General features: G+C 42.9%; 1 protein-coding gene across 1 annotated transcript; it reads right to left on the bottom strand.

Annotated features, from left to right (window-relative positions):
- Window positions 1-4,696: 4,696 nt before the first annotated feature.
- LOC308326500 (TLC domain-containing protein 5-like) lies at window positions 4,697-8,120 on the bottom strand (the record flags this gene model as incomplete). The annotated part of the gene is made up of 2 exons (XM_080779400.1): window positions 4,697-6,903; window positions 7,931-8,120. The coding sequence occupies 2 exons, from the start codon at window positions 8,118-8,120 to the stop codon at window positions 6,374-6,376; spliced, it is 720 nt and encodes a 239-aa protein (XP_080635526.1). The 3' UTR covers window positions 4,697-6,373.
- Window positions 8,121-13,002: the final 4,882 nt, after the last annotated feature.

The raw sequence follows: 13,002 nt of genomic DNA, 5'->3' as shown, positions 1-13,002 counted from the left end.
ATCTTTGTTGTTTTTAGTTGTTCAATATTGTGATGACCAGCAGTGGTTCCCTATGGAGACAAAGAGTGATCCTTTGTGTCTCCATAGTAGGGAACCACTGCTGTTTTCATTTCTGACTAATAAAGTAGCCTATTCAATCCATCAATATTGTATTGGGAAATGAGTGTGCACAAAGTACTGATATTGAAAAATAAAATAAATCATAAATCATGTATAGTAGTACACACCGCTTGGGAACCACTGATTTAGGCCAGTGGTTTTCAAAATGTCTGCCACACTATAGACCAATCCACGGAGGGGTGCCCTGGGCTCAGCCACGGAGGTGTCCCATTAAGCGCAGCTTGACACCTCAGTATTGATTGCCTACACCTGGCCTACAAGGCAAGGCTCCGTGGATTCGTATACAGATTGACCCTGTGTTGTGTTGCATAATTTGTTGCTAATCAATGTGTGCATATTCAGATTAGTAAAATTACTGTGAGTTTAGGAAGAAAACGGTGACAAACTACATATCATCTGTTCTGCATTCATAGAGAGGTTTGTATACCCTTAATGCTCCCGGCAATTCAAGGTGCCACTCTATTTGGAAAGTTACACACTGTACGTTCAGTTTTACTTTATTGTTTTACTTTGTTTTCCAGAAAAAACAACAAACGTTGACGTTTACAACCTGCTTTAGCCAATCATGTATTCCATGATTTTCTCCACCGTGCTCACAGCAAAACATTGAAATTATGATCTGTAATGGACTAAAATAGCTTGTTGATAATGGTCATTGTCAGTGATGATGAATATTTGATGACTTACTAAAAATGGCTACTTTACTGAATATAATCCAGCCATCCAACCTTGGCTCTCACAAGTGTGGAATCAATGTATTATTTAGTGCGTGATGGGTGAAAAGCAATGAGTAAAAACATACCAAATTTTAAAAAGTAATATATTTGAGAGAGTGAACATAATGCTGTCAACATGTGTACATATTTGTATGTTGTGGTCACCATCATCATCATCTTATAAAAAGTAGTAAAATATGCCAGGAGCATAAGGTGCTACTGCTAAGGTGAAAACGTAATTTAGGGGTGCCGTGGGTGAAAAGATTCTCTATTCTCTAGGGGTGCCCTGAGCCACAGTGATAGCCACCGGCGTGCATGGGCCCCCAAAGTAGTCTGTGGCACATTGTGAAATAGAATGGAATGGCTTACACAGCCACGAGGACGGTGGGGCACATAATGTATATAATGTATATACGCTCACCTGCGCCCTCCCGTCCTCTTAAACCTAATGTATACTTAGCGTAGGTGTTGCATGCATGCCGTAAATCTACAATCTCACAACGTGTCACGAAGTGAGTTTGTAGATCTGCAATTTACTGAGCACGATAACCGGCACGCAACTAAGTCATAACTGAGCCCACACACACACATACTGACCTTTCAAGACCTTGTCCCTGTTTCCTGATGGGCCTATGGAGAGTGCTGCTGGGTGTTTGGAGCTGTGGGTTTGGTATTGCGGACAGGATAGGCAGCCTGGTTTGTGGGGAGGTAGAGTGTTTGTGTGCATATAGGCAGTACCACCATATGTCAGGTAGTGGGCTGGAGTGGGGGGGACAGCACAGGAGGGTTGGGGCCTTGTTAAAGGGTTGTACCCTGTCAGCAACTCTAGCCAAAGGGATTACACCATTGTCTCTTTTGGTGGTGCATTCTCTCTATCACCTCTTTCTCTCTCACCTCTGTCCCTCAGTCTCTCTATCTGTCTCTCTCTCACCTCTGTCCCTCGTCTGTCTGTCTGTCTGTCTGTCTGTTTCTCACCTCTGTCCCTCGTCTGTCTGTCTGTCTGTCGCCTCTGTCCCTCGGTCTCTGTCTCTGTCCAAGCGAGTGACTCCTGCATCACAGGGTAATTACAGGCTGTGTCGCACAGGTGATAGTGTGTTAGTGTTATGATAACTGACTGTAGTAAGGACTAGTTTGCTGAGTGCACAAGTAGACATGTGATTTAGTAGTTCACCCCAAAATGAAGAAGTAGTAGGTCAGGAGTGGCTTATTGTCGGTATCAGCCGGTAACACGCGGGAGTAAGAGTAACAATGTGCTTAGCCTGGCAGCATTCCATTTCTGGTTCATGATCCGGTCGGGAGCGGATGGTAACTTTCGTCATGTTGTAGTCAATGATTTGTAGTCATCAGGCAGGAAACCACAAGGCGGAATCATAAGTACCCAAAATACTTCCCACGATCATAATTTTAGGGCCTACCCAATAAAATAATTGATGTTGCGTAGTTTTGCTGATTTTTTAAATATAAATGTGAGTACTTTCCAGATACTATTTAGCGTCTGTATACCTTTGTTGTCCCACGGGGAAATTCTATTTTATTGGGTATAGGCCCTGACATTACGTGGGGACTTATTTTGGGTACTTCTGATTGTGCCTTGTGGTTTCCTGCCAGATGACTACAAATCATTTACTACAACATGATGTATTTTTACTATTTTACCATCCGCTCCAACCCGGTTCACACAGAAATTTTGGAACAGACCAGGCTTTCGTCCGAGGTGGAAAGCCTGGTGACGTGAGGTTACAACGCACTAGACCCGGGTGATGGATTGCTGAGATGGAGTGCCACATCAGTACTTCCCGCACCCAAGCCACGCTACTCATACGCCGAGTTGCGGTGCCCGGGATTGAACCCATGCATGAGCTTGTGGTCCAAAGGCAAGAGATCTACAGACTGAGCTACCCCTACACAAAATTACGTATTTTCTTTCAAATACACATGGCTTCATGGGGTGTGGAATTGATAGAAAGTATTTTTATAGTATAGGCATTATAGGGTTTAACCCCAAACAAATTGCAGCAGAAACGCTTTCACGTGATGGTTATCACATTTGGGCAAGTGGCCTTTTTAACCCAAGGATTGTTTTTCGTGCAAAATAAATGCTTGCAATGGATTCACAATAATGAAAACCGCCTAGTTTGACACATGCTACTTAAATCAGAAAATAAATGTGAGGATTTACCTATTTTCCCATACAAAACTTTAGCATTTTTTCAATATGTTCCACCACTGGGATTTAGGACGATTGATATGTTATTACTAACATATTTATGAAACAAAAAAAGTTGAAAGGGTTTCTGTTGCAATTTGTTTGAGGTTGACCCCTTTTTTTCCATAGAATGCCTATACTATAATCAGTATAATGTATGAATACATACATGATCCTCAATATATCACTTGTATTGAATGTTTACAATCTGTGCAAAGCCTTATTACTGGAAGCTTCCCCCCAAATCAAATAAAACAAGTAAATGACGAATTCATTTGAACAGTTAATAGAACCACAAAAAAAACAAAAAATATTGCCAATTACAAAATCAACTCTATCCCAACTCTCTGTCGTCATAGTTTCATGTTGCATTATGTCTGTCTGTGTTTATGCTGTCGGTCATGCTCTACACCAACACGTGTATGACTCAGCAGTGTGTGTGTGTATGTGTGAGTGTTTGTGTCCTTGCACACTCTTGTGGGAGAAAGGAGGCATTGTGACAGGTGAGCCTTCCGCTAGTAATTCAACACAGTCAGCAGACACCAGCTACTGAGTCAATAAGGTAACAAAAGTACAAAAAAAATGAACATCTTTCAGCACTCGTCTTTCGCTTGATGTTAAATTCATATTGAGTGAGTAAAGTAAGTATAGGTCTATTGTTCCATTTAGTCTTTGTCGGGTGGAAATCTCATGTCTAAAACTGTTACTTTTCAGGATAACAACTAATTAATTAATTCAAATGTAAAAAAATAGCACAAGCTCAAAACTTGTCGCTTCACGCTGCGTGTCTGCGTGTGGATCTGCTGCTTTTGATGGAATGTGGAGATAAGACATTTCTGCCTGACAGCAACAATTTCAAAAGCCAGTAAAATATGGAGTGTCCCCTAGGGTAGATACCCTCACAAAAACATGCCGTAATCCTGGTCTCTAAAACTACCTCCCCCTGGCCAGCCTGGGCGCCTGATGAAGGGGAAAGGAACTGGTTGGAATAACGTGTCCCTTCCACGCGCTACGTCCGGCCGGGGAAATTCCCCTCTGTCACATGAAAAGAAGCAGCTTGGACTCCTCATGCATAGAAGGAGGCATGAGGTCAGTCCGCTGCCCCCCCAGGTTGGCAGAGGAAGTGTAGCGCCCAGGATTACATTAGATAATTGGCACTGGGTGAAAAGAAAAATGGGTTACAAAATCGTGGGATAAAAAATTTAATAAAAAAAAAAAAAAACCTTTAGGATCTAGTGTAGCGGTTCTGGATCGGGGCTCCCAGTGAAAACCTCAAAAGCGTTGCCAATTAACGTGAAAGGTCAGATGGGTGGGCTGCAGTGCAGTTACAGAGCACGTTTATTTTATCAATTGATTGTGTTCTGACTTCGATCAATGGAACTAGTATAGGCCTACTACCTGTCGATTTGACCAGTCTGGGTCAATAGCTAAATCAACAGGAATTTTATACCAACGTGTTCTTGCCCTATATAAACAGGAGTCTATTGCCTCCTGCCCCCACGCCAAATCTTGGCCAAAATAAACTAGCTGATCTATTGTCTCTGTGATGCATTGAACTTGTAGATCTCCCAGAACAGGGACGCTACAGGGTTCAAGTCAGTTGAAAACAGACACACAACAGAAACGAAGAATAAATAATACATTTTATAGCAATTAAAAGCATAGCCGATGGAAATGGAAGACAAAAACCAAGCAATCCTTTAGAAACAGAATCCCTTTCTATATGCCGCACAGCACATACTTTGTTTGAAAGCCTGTGTTTGTTGGTTTTAACAACCTCCAGAACACCTTTGATATAGTTCGTTCAACCAAGCCCATTAACAAGACCACCAGCCCTAACACATTTGATGTTGCTGAAGCAGAACCAAAGGCCAAAATGGCAGATCTGCCTAACATCGGATGCAGTCTGTTTTAGTGGCAGTCTCTGAAGTAGTGACAGCAACAATTTCACTGACGGTTAAACGCTAGTTTTGTAACCTAAACATTAAGACAATCAGAACAGCTAGTGTACAACCACACTAAATCAGCTGATTGAGCAAAATGAGTTCAATTGGAGCAAACCATGATGCATCATAGACGTGCAATCCAGCAAACAAATAATAGTGCTACCAGCTACAAGGGCAACTGTGCAAGTAGCTTGAAGAAAACCCTAATTTCAATTTCAAGTGGAGTTCATTATTATTATTATTTTAATTAATAGTGAATAAAAGATGCTGTGGCAGTCTCTGAAGCTGAGCGGTTGTAGTGGCAGTTAACCCGAAAGCAACACACTAAAGAGATTCTCTGGCAGCCGTCTCATCGAAGCATGGATTTACAGAATTGGAACGACACTTTAGATTTGAGGGATTAGAGCGGGCAGCGGTGGCCGAACGGTTTGCGGAGCGGTCTTGATAGCGGAATGTCGCCAGTTCGAATCCCCGGACCGGCACGTTAAAATTACCACCTCTGAAGTGCCCTTGAGCAAGGCATTGAACCCCTACCATGAAATGTTCTATGAGCAGGGTGTGGCTGTAAACAAGCATCTCCTTAGTCCACTTCCCTGGGTAAACAAAGAACTTTGCTTTGCTTTGCTATAAGGCTTGCCTTTCACATCTACGCTCAGCATGCTCTGTAGTGCAAAAAAATAAAATGTACAAACAGGACTCACAGCTGGTTTCCCTGACAAACCTAAACCTTATCACTGAAAGTCATTCCTGATGCTTATAGACATGCCTACTGATTCCTGGACATTCGAAGCAAAGCCCCACACTCTGGCCCAAAGATAATACTGTACACGTCTAATTGGCTGCTGCTGCTCATTGCAGCAGTGTTGATTTTGACAGCACATTTTGATTTAGTTTTAGACACATTTTTGTCATCTGAAATGTTTGTGTTTAGTCTAGTTTTAGTCGACTAAATATAAGATTGTAGTCAACTAAATCTTTTGTCTTGATGGCGTCGTAATGGCAGATTTTACACTTGGTTGTAAGTGGAATTCCCGCCTGATTTATGTTAGACAGACGATGCTTGATTAACGGAACAAAAATAAAGTACAAAATGTTGACCAAATGTAATACACAGATGAGATCATTCATAAGAAATGCTTAAAACAGGGAGAGAAAAACATTTCCCATTAGATGAGAGAAAGTCTTTCAAGCAAAGAGTTGACGTTGCGGTCAATCAAATCAGCCTCATGCAGTATCAGATTCCATGGCATTCCACACAGCGGAGGAAGACCTGCAAGCCAGCGGCCATTCATACCCAAACATCCGAGCGATTGCATTCTTCATCCCGTCCTTCATCCTCCTCCTTTATGACGCCGTTTTGAACAAACTCTTGGATTGATCTCTCTTCAGTCGTTCTTCACATGCGCCTCGTCGTCTTCCAGCTTGGAACGTTCCAACCACCTCCTGTACTTGGTCCGGCTCTTCCTGCAGGCGAAGCGGCCGATGTCCACCATGAACACCCAGGCCAGGGCGTACATGGCCACGGCGCCCGCCTTGACCACCAGCGCGGGCCTGGGCGAGATCATCTCGCAGTAGAACAGCACGGTGCCCACGCCCACGCGCACCGTGGTGAACAGCACGATGAAGAGGAGGTCCACAGTGTCGCCCAGCAGGCTGTCGTACAGGCCCGCCTTGCGGAGGAACCAGCGCGTCTGCAGCAGCGGGTTGGTGATCTCGCTGCCGAAGATGCAGCCGCAGGTCTCGCAGCCCGACTCGCCGATGCCCAGCGCCAGCAGGATGCCCGTGATGCTGGCCACGTGGTGCGCCAGCATGACGGGGCCCTCGGAGCGGTAGTACATGCACCAGCCCATGTCGAAGAAGAAGTAGCCCAGGCAGGTGGCCAGCGCCAGGGTCTGCATGCTGGTGTTCTCCGTGCCTGCATGGGGAGGAGAACAGACATGGGGTGAGCTCTCAGAGCAGATCCAGACCAGTAGTGTCGGTTACAAGCTGAGCAGTGTCTCGCAATCCTGGCTGCTCTCCACTTTTTTTTTAGAGTTGATTTCAAAATGTTATTGATTACTTTTAAAGCCCTGCGAGGCCTGGCTCCCAGCTGTATCTCGGATATGCTGAAACCATACAGGCCAGTACGCACCCTTAGATCCTCAGGTCTGGCTCTCTTGGAAGTTCCCTCAACTCGCCTATAGTCACTATGGGCAACCAGGCTTTTGCTGCCCGGGCATCCATACTCTGGAATGGCTTTAAGGCTATAGCTAACTCAGTGTCAACTTTCAAATCACTTTTGAAAACATATTTGTACACTAAAGCCTTTCCTTAGAATTTATCATGTTGCCCATGTCCATTTGGTTCTATTATTGTCTTACACTGTCTATTTTGTGCATTTCATTTGACTGTTGTTGGTTATCCCTTGACACTGTGAAGCAGTGAAAATATTGCTGTCCGGAAGAACCCACCATAACTAAATTTTTGAGTTTGATTTATTTTTATTTTTCATAAATCAATACTATTGAACAGCACAGTCTGTGTGTTAGTTAAAAAAATATTGAACCAATGAAGAGTATTACAAAGCGCTTGGATCATTCATCACCTGAAAAATATACATTTTGGATTTAGGTGGTTTCTTCCAGATAGCAGAGAAATTCTAACTTTGTGTTGTTTTTATTATCGGAAATGAATGCCTTTTTTGATCACACTACAGCTCACATTTTTTTTTTTGGAAACATTTTAACAACACAAAATCTTATAAGGGGAACCTTGGCACAAAGTATTTAATGATAACGTTTGAGAACAACTGAAAAACTGGAAAAATACAAAAATTGTGGCACTCTTTAAATATACACTTTAGGCCTACTGTATGTTGTTTCGTTTACCGTTGGGTGAGGAAAACAATGTTACACATTAAGCTAATCATCTGCGGACCAAAATAATTTGAGTAGCCTACTGACCTGCATGTGTGAATGGCAGCGGGCCGTCTATGAACACCACGTAGGCGGTCAGCAGCACTATGATGACCCCATGGGAGAGAGTGACCAGGCGACAGTTCCATTCTGGCCCCTGCTGGCTGAAGGCCAGGCACAGCAGTAGGTAGAGACACAGCCACACAGCCAGGCTGCACAGCACCTCCACACACACCATGATGACTACTGGCTGGCTGGCTGGCTGGTTAGCAGCTGGGACAAATGGACAGTAGGGTAAAGGGGAATATGTACTTGCATAATTATTATGTTTTTTACTCAACCACTTAAACTCTGTATTGTGGAGAAATCTTTTCATTGAAAATAGCACATCCACAAGCTCACAATGCAGCGACCTTGTCGATCTGCTATTTTCTGCAAAAAATGGTAAATGGTGCATTTATATAATCACCTTTATCCAAGGTGCTTTACATAGATTGGGCATTACATTCACGCACACATTCATACACCGATGGTGGCGGAAACCAAGCAAGGCACCAACCAGCACATCAGGAGCAATTAGGGGTTCAGTGTCTTGCTCAAGGACACTTCGACACCAACTCTGGGGGAGCTCGGGATCGAACTGGCAACCTTGTGGTTACCATCCGGAGCCACCGCCACCGCCAACCCCAACAAAAGCGAAAGCAACATAATACAAGAAAAATAAACCTATGAAAAATACAATATGCAAGTATAATCAAAACGATTTATATTCTCAAAGAACGGCAATAGCAGCATTAAGGCCAGATGAAGACAAACACAATTATTAAGTAACTTCTAAATTGTGATTTCATGGGGATGCTTCCAATGTAAGTTTGAGAACCTCTGGAGAGTGGAGACCTATACCGTCAAATGGCTTAGAAATGCCAAACTTATGAAACTCAATGAAACTTCACAGGTTCTCGTGTAATGCATAAACTTCACAAGTTGTGTACCACAGACAGTGGTGTAAAAAGTTCTAATTTTTTACTTAAGTAAAAGTATCAATACTATGTAGAAATACTTTGTAAAAGTCAGGCAATCAACATTTACTTGAGTAAAAGCACCAAGTATTGGTAGCAAAATGTACTTAATGTGTCACATTGCGACACATTGTCAGCTTGTAGATCGGCTATTTTCAAATGGCCAAAGCATATAAGGTAACTATGTAATAATAATCCAAATCTACAAAGTAGGCCTAAGCCTAACTAGTAACTAAAGTTTTCAAATAAATGTAGTGGAGTAAAAGTACAATATTTGCCTCTGAGATGTACGTAGCCTATAGTAGAGTAGATCAAGTAAGTGTACTGGAAATTGGAAATACTCAACTAAAGTACAAATACAAAATTGTACTTAAGTACAATACTTACCTGTAAGTCAATGTACACCACTGACTACAGATCATAAGGAAACTTCACTGGTGTGTTGTTCACATGAAGTTTAAAGATGGACGTGGTACAATTAAGCAAGGGTATGCATGGCCAGATACTGTATATATTATTTCTCTCTCTGTCTCCACCTTTCTTGAAACTGCAATAATAATAAACTAGAGTTTACTAGCTGATACCACTCATTTGCATTAGCATCATTGCTATACAAACATGTTAACAAGCTTGCAGTCGACATTTCTCAGTAGCACTGATGAAAAATAGTTTGACTAAATTACAGGAGTTCTCAAAAGCTTTGTACACTGACTTATGGGGGTCCATATAATGGTATAATGGTTTGAGAACCACTGGACGTGTACCTCCCCAGGAGACTGCACAGCAGTATAATGTGAAGTGTGCCCATGCAGTAGCTTACCTCAACCGTCTCTCTTGGTTGTGGTCTTTATCTGGGAGACCCTTGAGAGCTGACTCCAAGGAAATGAACGCAGTCTTCTTCCGCCTCCATGCCGTATACTTCAGAGTTCAGACCCTTCCATAGATGTCTCCTTTGGTTTTCTACATGATTTAAAGCACATGCACAGTGGACCTGCCAGTGTGTTAGTGAGTGCACATGAAGGCCGTATCCACACCACGAAAATCAATTAGTAGAGTCTTCCCCTTCATCTCAATGGATCCTCTTAAAGGATTAAGGTTTTAGAGCAGGATAGTGAGACCTGTAGAAGACTCTGTTCTGTTGGGTTTTAACTGGTACTCAAGCTAATATAAAGCCTTCATGCCGACCCATGTGGCCCATAGGGCAGCCTGGGCAGGAGCCTACCGGCATCTCCTGTTTCTGTAGCATGAGGCAACTTGATGTATCTGTACAAGTGTAAGTGTGTCAATGTTGTCTGTTACTGGAAAGTCTGAGGTTAAGAAATTCCACAGAAAGTAGTGGAAGTAGTAGTGGTAGTTCATCTCAAGAAGGGCAGCTTGCCTGATTGAGTCATCATTATTAGGAAATGTGCCTCATGTTATCATGCGTCTTCTCTATCAGTACTGTAGGCTATATCAGTTAACCTGAGTTTAATGGAAGGCTGGATAAAGTAAGAGAATGGAATAAGGGTAACCGTGGCATAGTGGATCTAAAAACAAAGAGGAATACACAAAAATACAAAATATCTTTTGGTTCGGGACCACTCATATATTTCAGTTAAATAAGGCCTGGGCTTGATATAATTTGTTGCCCATAGTATCGTGCAATGAATGAATTCAAGCCCTTAAAAGTCATGATTTAAATTCAATCTTTTTATTAGCTATTCATTCAAACTAGAGCGGTGCCCGTCGGGCACTGGCCTACTTGGAACGATGCAAGTTGGACATGCATGCCCCACCCAGTTATTATGTATGTGTCCCTTTTATGCCCATATATGGAGTTCTTTGTCAGGCATGCCCAAATATGGAGTCTATGCAGATGTCAGAACATATTTGTGTTGTCAGAACGGGCTAGCTCCATATATGGAGCCTGGGCTGGGAGGGCCCTGTCCAGAACCCATGGCCTTTTGTGGCGGTTCTGGACAACCGTGGGGACAACCGACTGACTCAACATCGGACACTGCACTCCCTGTGGTGGTGTGTCGGATTTGAAGTTGGTGGGGCGAACGGTTCCAGAGTTATGTGGATTACACAGTACACACAGAGACTGGGTGCATTTATAGTTACGGTAGATATTTTCTTACATTTGAGGGAATTTTTTTCAGCCAGGGAATCGAACTCTGACCTCCCAATATCAGGGTGGACACTCTTAACGACAAGGCCACTGAGCTGGATCTCAAACTATGGATAACTCAAAGTGTACAAATGCGGGTCCATTTGGTTCCATTAGTGCACTCTCAGAGTTACAGACCTGTGAAGGGCAATTTATGCTTGGAGTGAACAGACACCCCCAGAAGGAACCCTGATGGTCACTGGGCCCTTTGAGAACCACTGTTTTAACTTATCCTGGTGACAGATTGCTGTCACCTCCATGCCTTGTGAGATTAGATTTAATTCAACGTATAGATTTGAGTCTATTTTAACCACTTTCAGTTCAGTTTTGTCAGAAATAGAAGAAGACCATAGGCATTTTGTTATAAAGCTCACAACCCATAGCAATGTGACATTGTGAGAATGTAGATCAGCTATTTTCAGTATTAATGCGATCAAGTATAGGGCTACAGTGGTCAATTAGAAGAAACCTCAGAGACTGAGGGGTGTACAGTATGTAATCAAAGAGAGAAATAGCAACATTGGACTCCTTTATCTCAAATACTTTGTTTTTACTCTGCCTATTCTTGCTAGCACTGCAGTGTATAGATTTACCATACTTTTAGGAAAATACATTTTAAATGTACATTTTAAATGGTAATAGCAGGCAGCACACGTTGGCCATCTAATATAAACATTTGCATGGCTGGAGATAAAATAGCACTTAAGGTTCCAGTTTTTCCTGCCGGCTTAGGATCAAACACTGCCAGAGGCATTAATGTACTGTATGCATGCAACTAATTAACATGTAGCCCTCCAAGCTCAACCCTGGGTCAACGCTGGCCTTTGGGAGGTGCTGGAAGTGTGTTTGTTACTCCTCTCCCCCAATCCTAAAGTCTTTGAGGAAATGGATTACAGACCCAGACAGGGTTGAGGTTGTGTGTACAAGCTACCCCAGCATGTCCTGTTACCATCTAGGATACAGGACTGTATGTGGTAGTTTGGTGAGAATGTCCCTCTACTGGCAACGCGATATACATTTATAATATAATGTAATGTTTCTCCAAGGATTGTTACAGTTAGCTAAAACGAATGAAATAACTACAACTAAAAAATAAATAAAATGAAAACTTATGAAAAACTACAATAACCTTGTTTTTTTCCCTGCCACGGGAAGTTAATCACCTTGAAGTCCTGTCTGCAGTATTAACCCACTAACAGATTAGCACTAATCTACTACAAGGGTATGGCACACCTCCCAGCTGTTGCCCTGGGATTGATAACAGTATGTATGGAATGTACGTTTAATGCCTTCATAGGCTATAACATGATAGGGAATGTACATAATGCCTTCATAGGGAGTGCTTCTCAAACTACAATGTGAAGCATTGCAAATTATTATTACTTTTTTGGTTATATATTTCTCAGGCCCGGAGCACCCATAGATATTAAAAAAAATAGATGCCTCATTGGCCGCTGCAGATCGTTGGAGCCATGCGTATCGAAGGAGGGGTGGAACAATTTACACTGAGGCTGGAAGTGTGGAATGCACGCTACGTCATGCTGCCACTCAACTGACTACTGGCCAATCACAGCGCAACTTTCCCGAACATGCGCTCTGTGATGCACGCTCACAGGGAATCTCTGTTCTCTTGAGAACATACGTTCCGGGCCCAGAGCCAGAAGAGGAGAACATACGTCCTGGGCCCAGAGCCAGAAGAGGAGAACATACGTCCTGGGCCCAGAGCCAGAAGAGGAGAACATACGTCCTGGGCCCAGAGCCAGAAGAGGAGAACATACGTTCCGGGCCCAGAGCCAGAAGAGGAGAACATACGTTCCGGGCCGTTTGTGCTTGAAATGTAAACTAAATAAGAAGACAAAAATGTTGTAAATTGAGCACAAGCTGTTAAATGATCTTTGTGAGGTTCTCACTCTTGATTGGAACCCACCTGAAAAAGTATTGTTTCTAAAGAG

The sequence above is a fragment of the Protomyctophum bolini genome (genome assembly GCF_963924005.1).
Source record: "Protomyctophum bolini genome assembly, chromosome: 13".
In the NCBI taxonomy this organism is placed as follows: domain Eukaryota; kingdom Metazoa; phylum Chordata; class Actinopteri; order Myctophiformes; family Myctophidae; genus Protomyctophum; species Protomyctophum bolini.
This window is presented reverse-complemented; position numbering and strand designations above follow the sequence as displayed.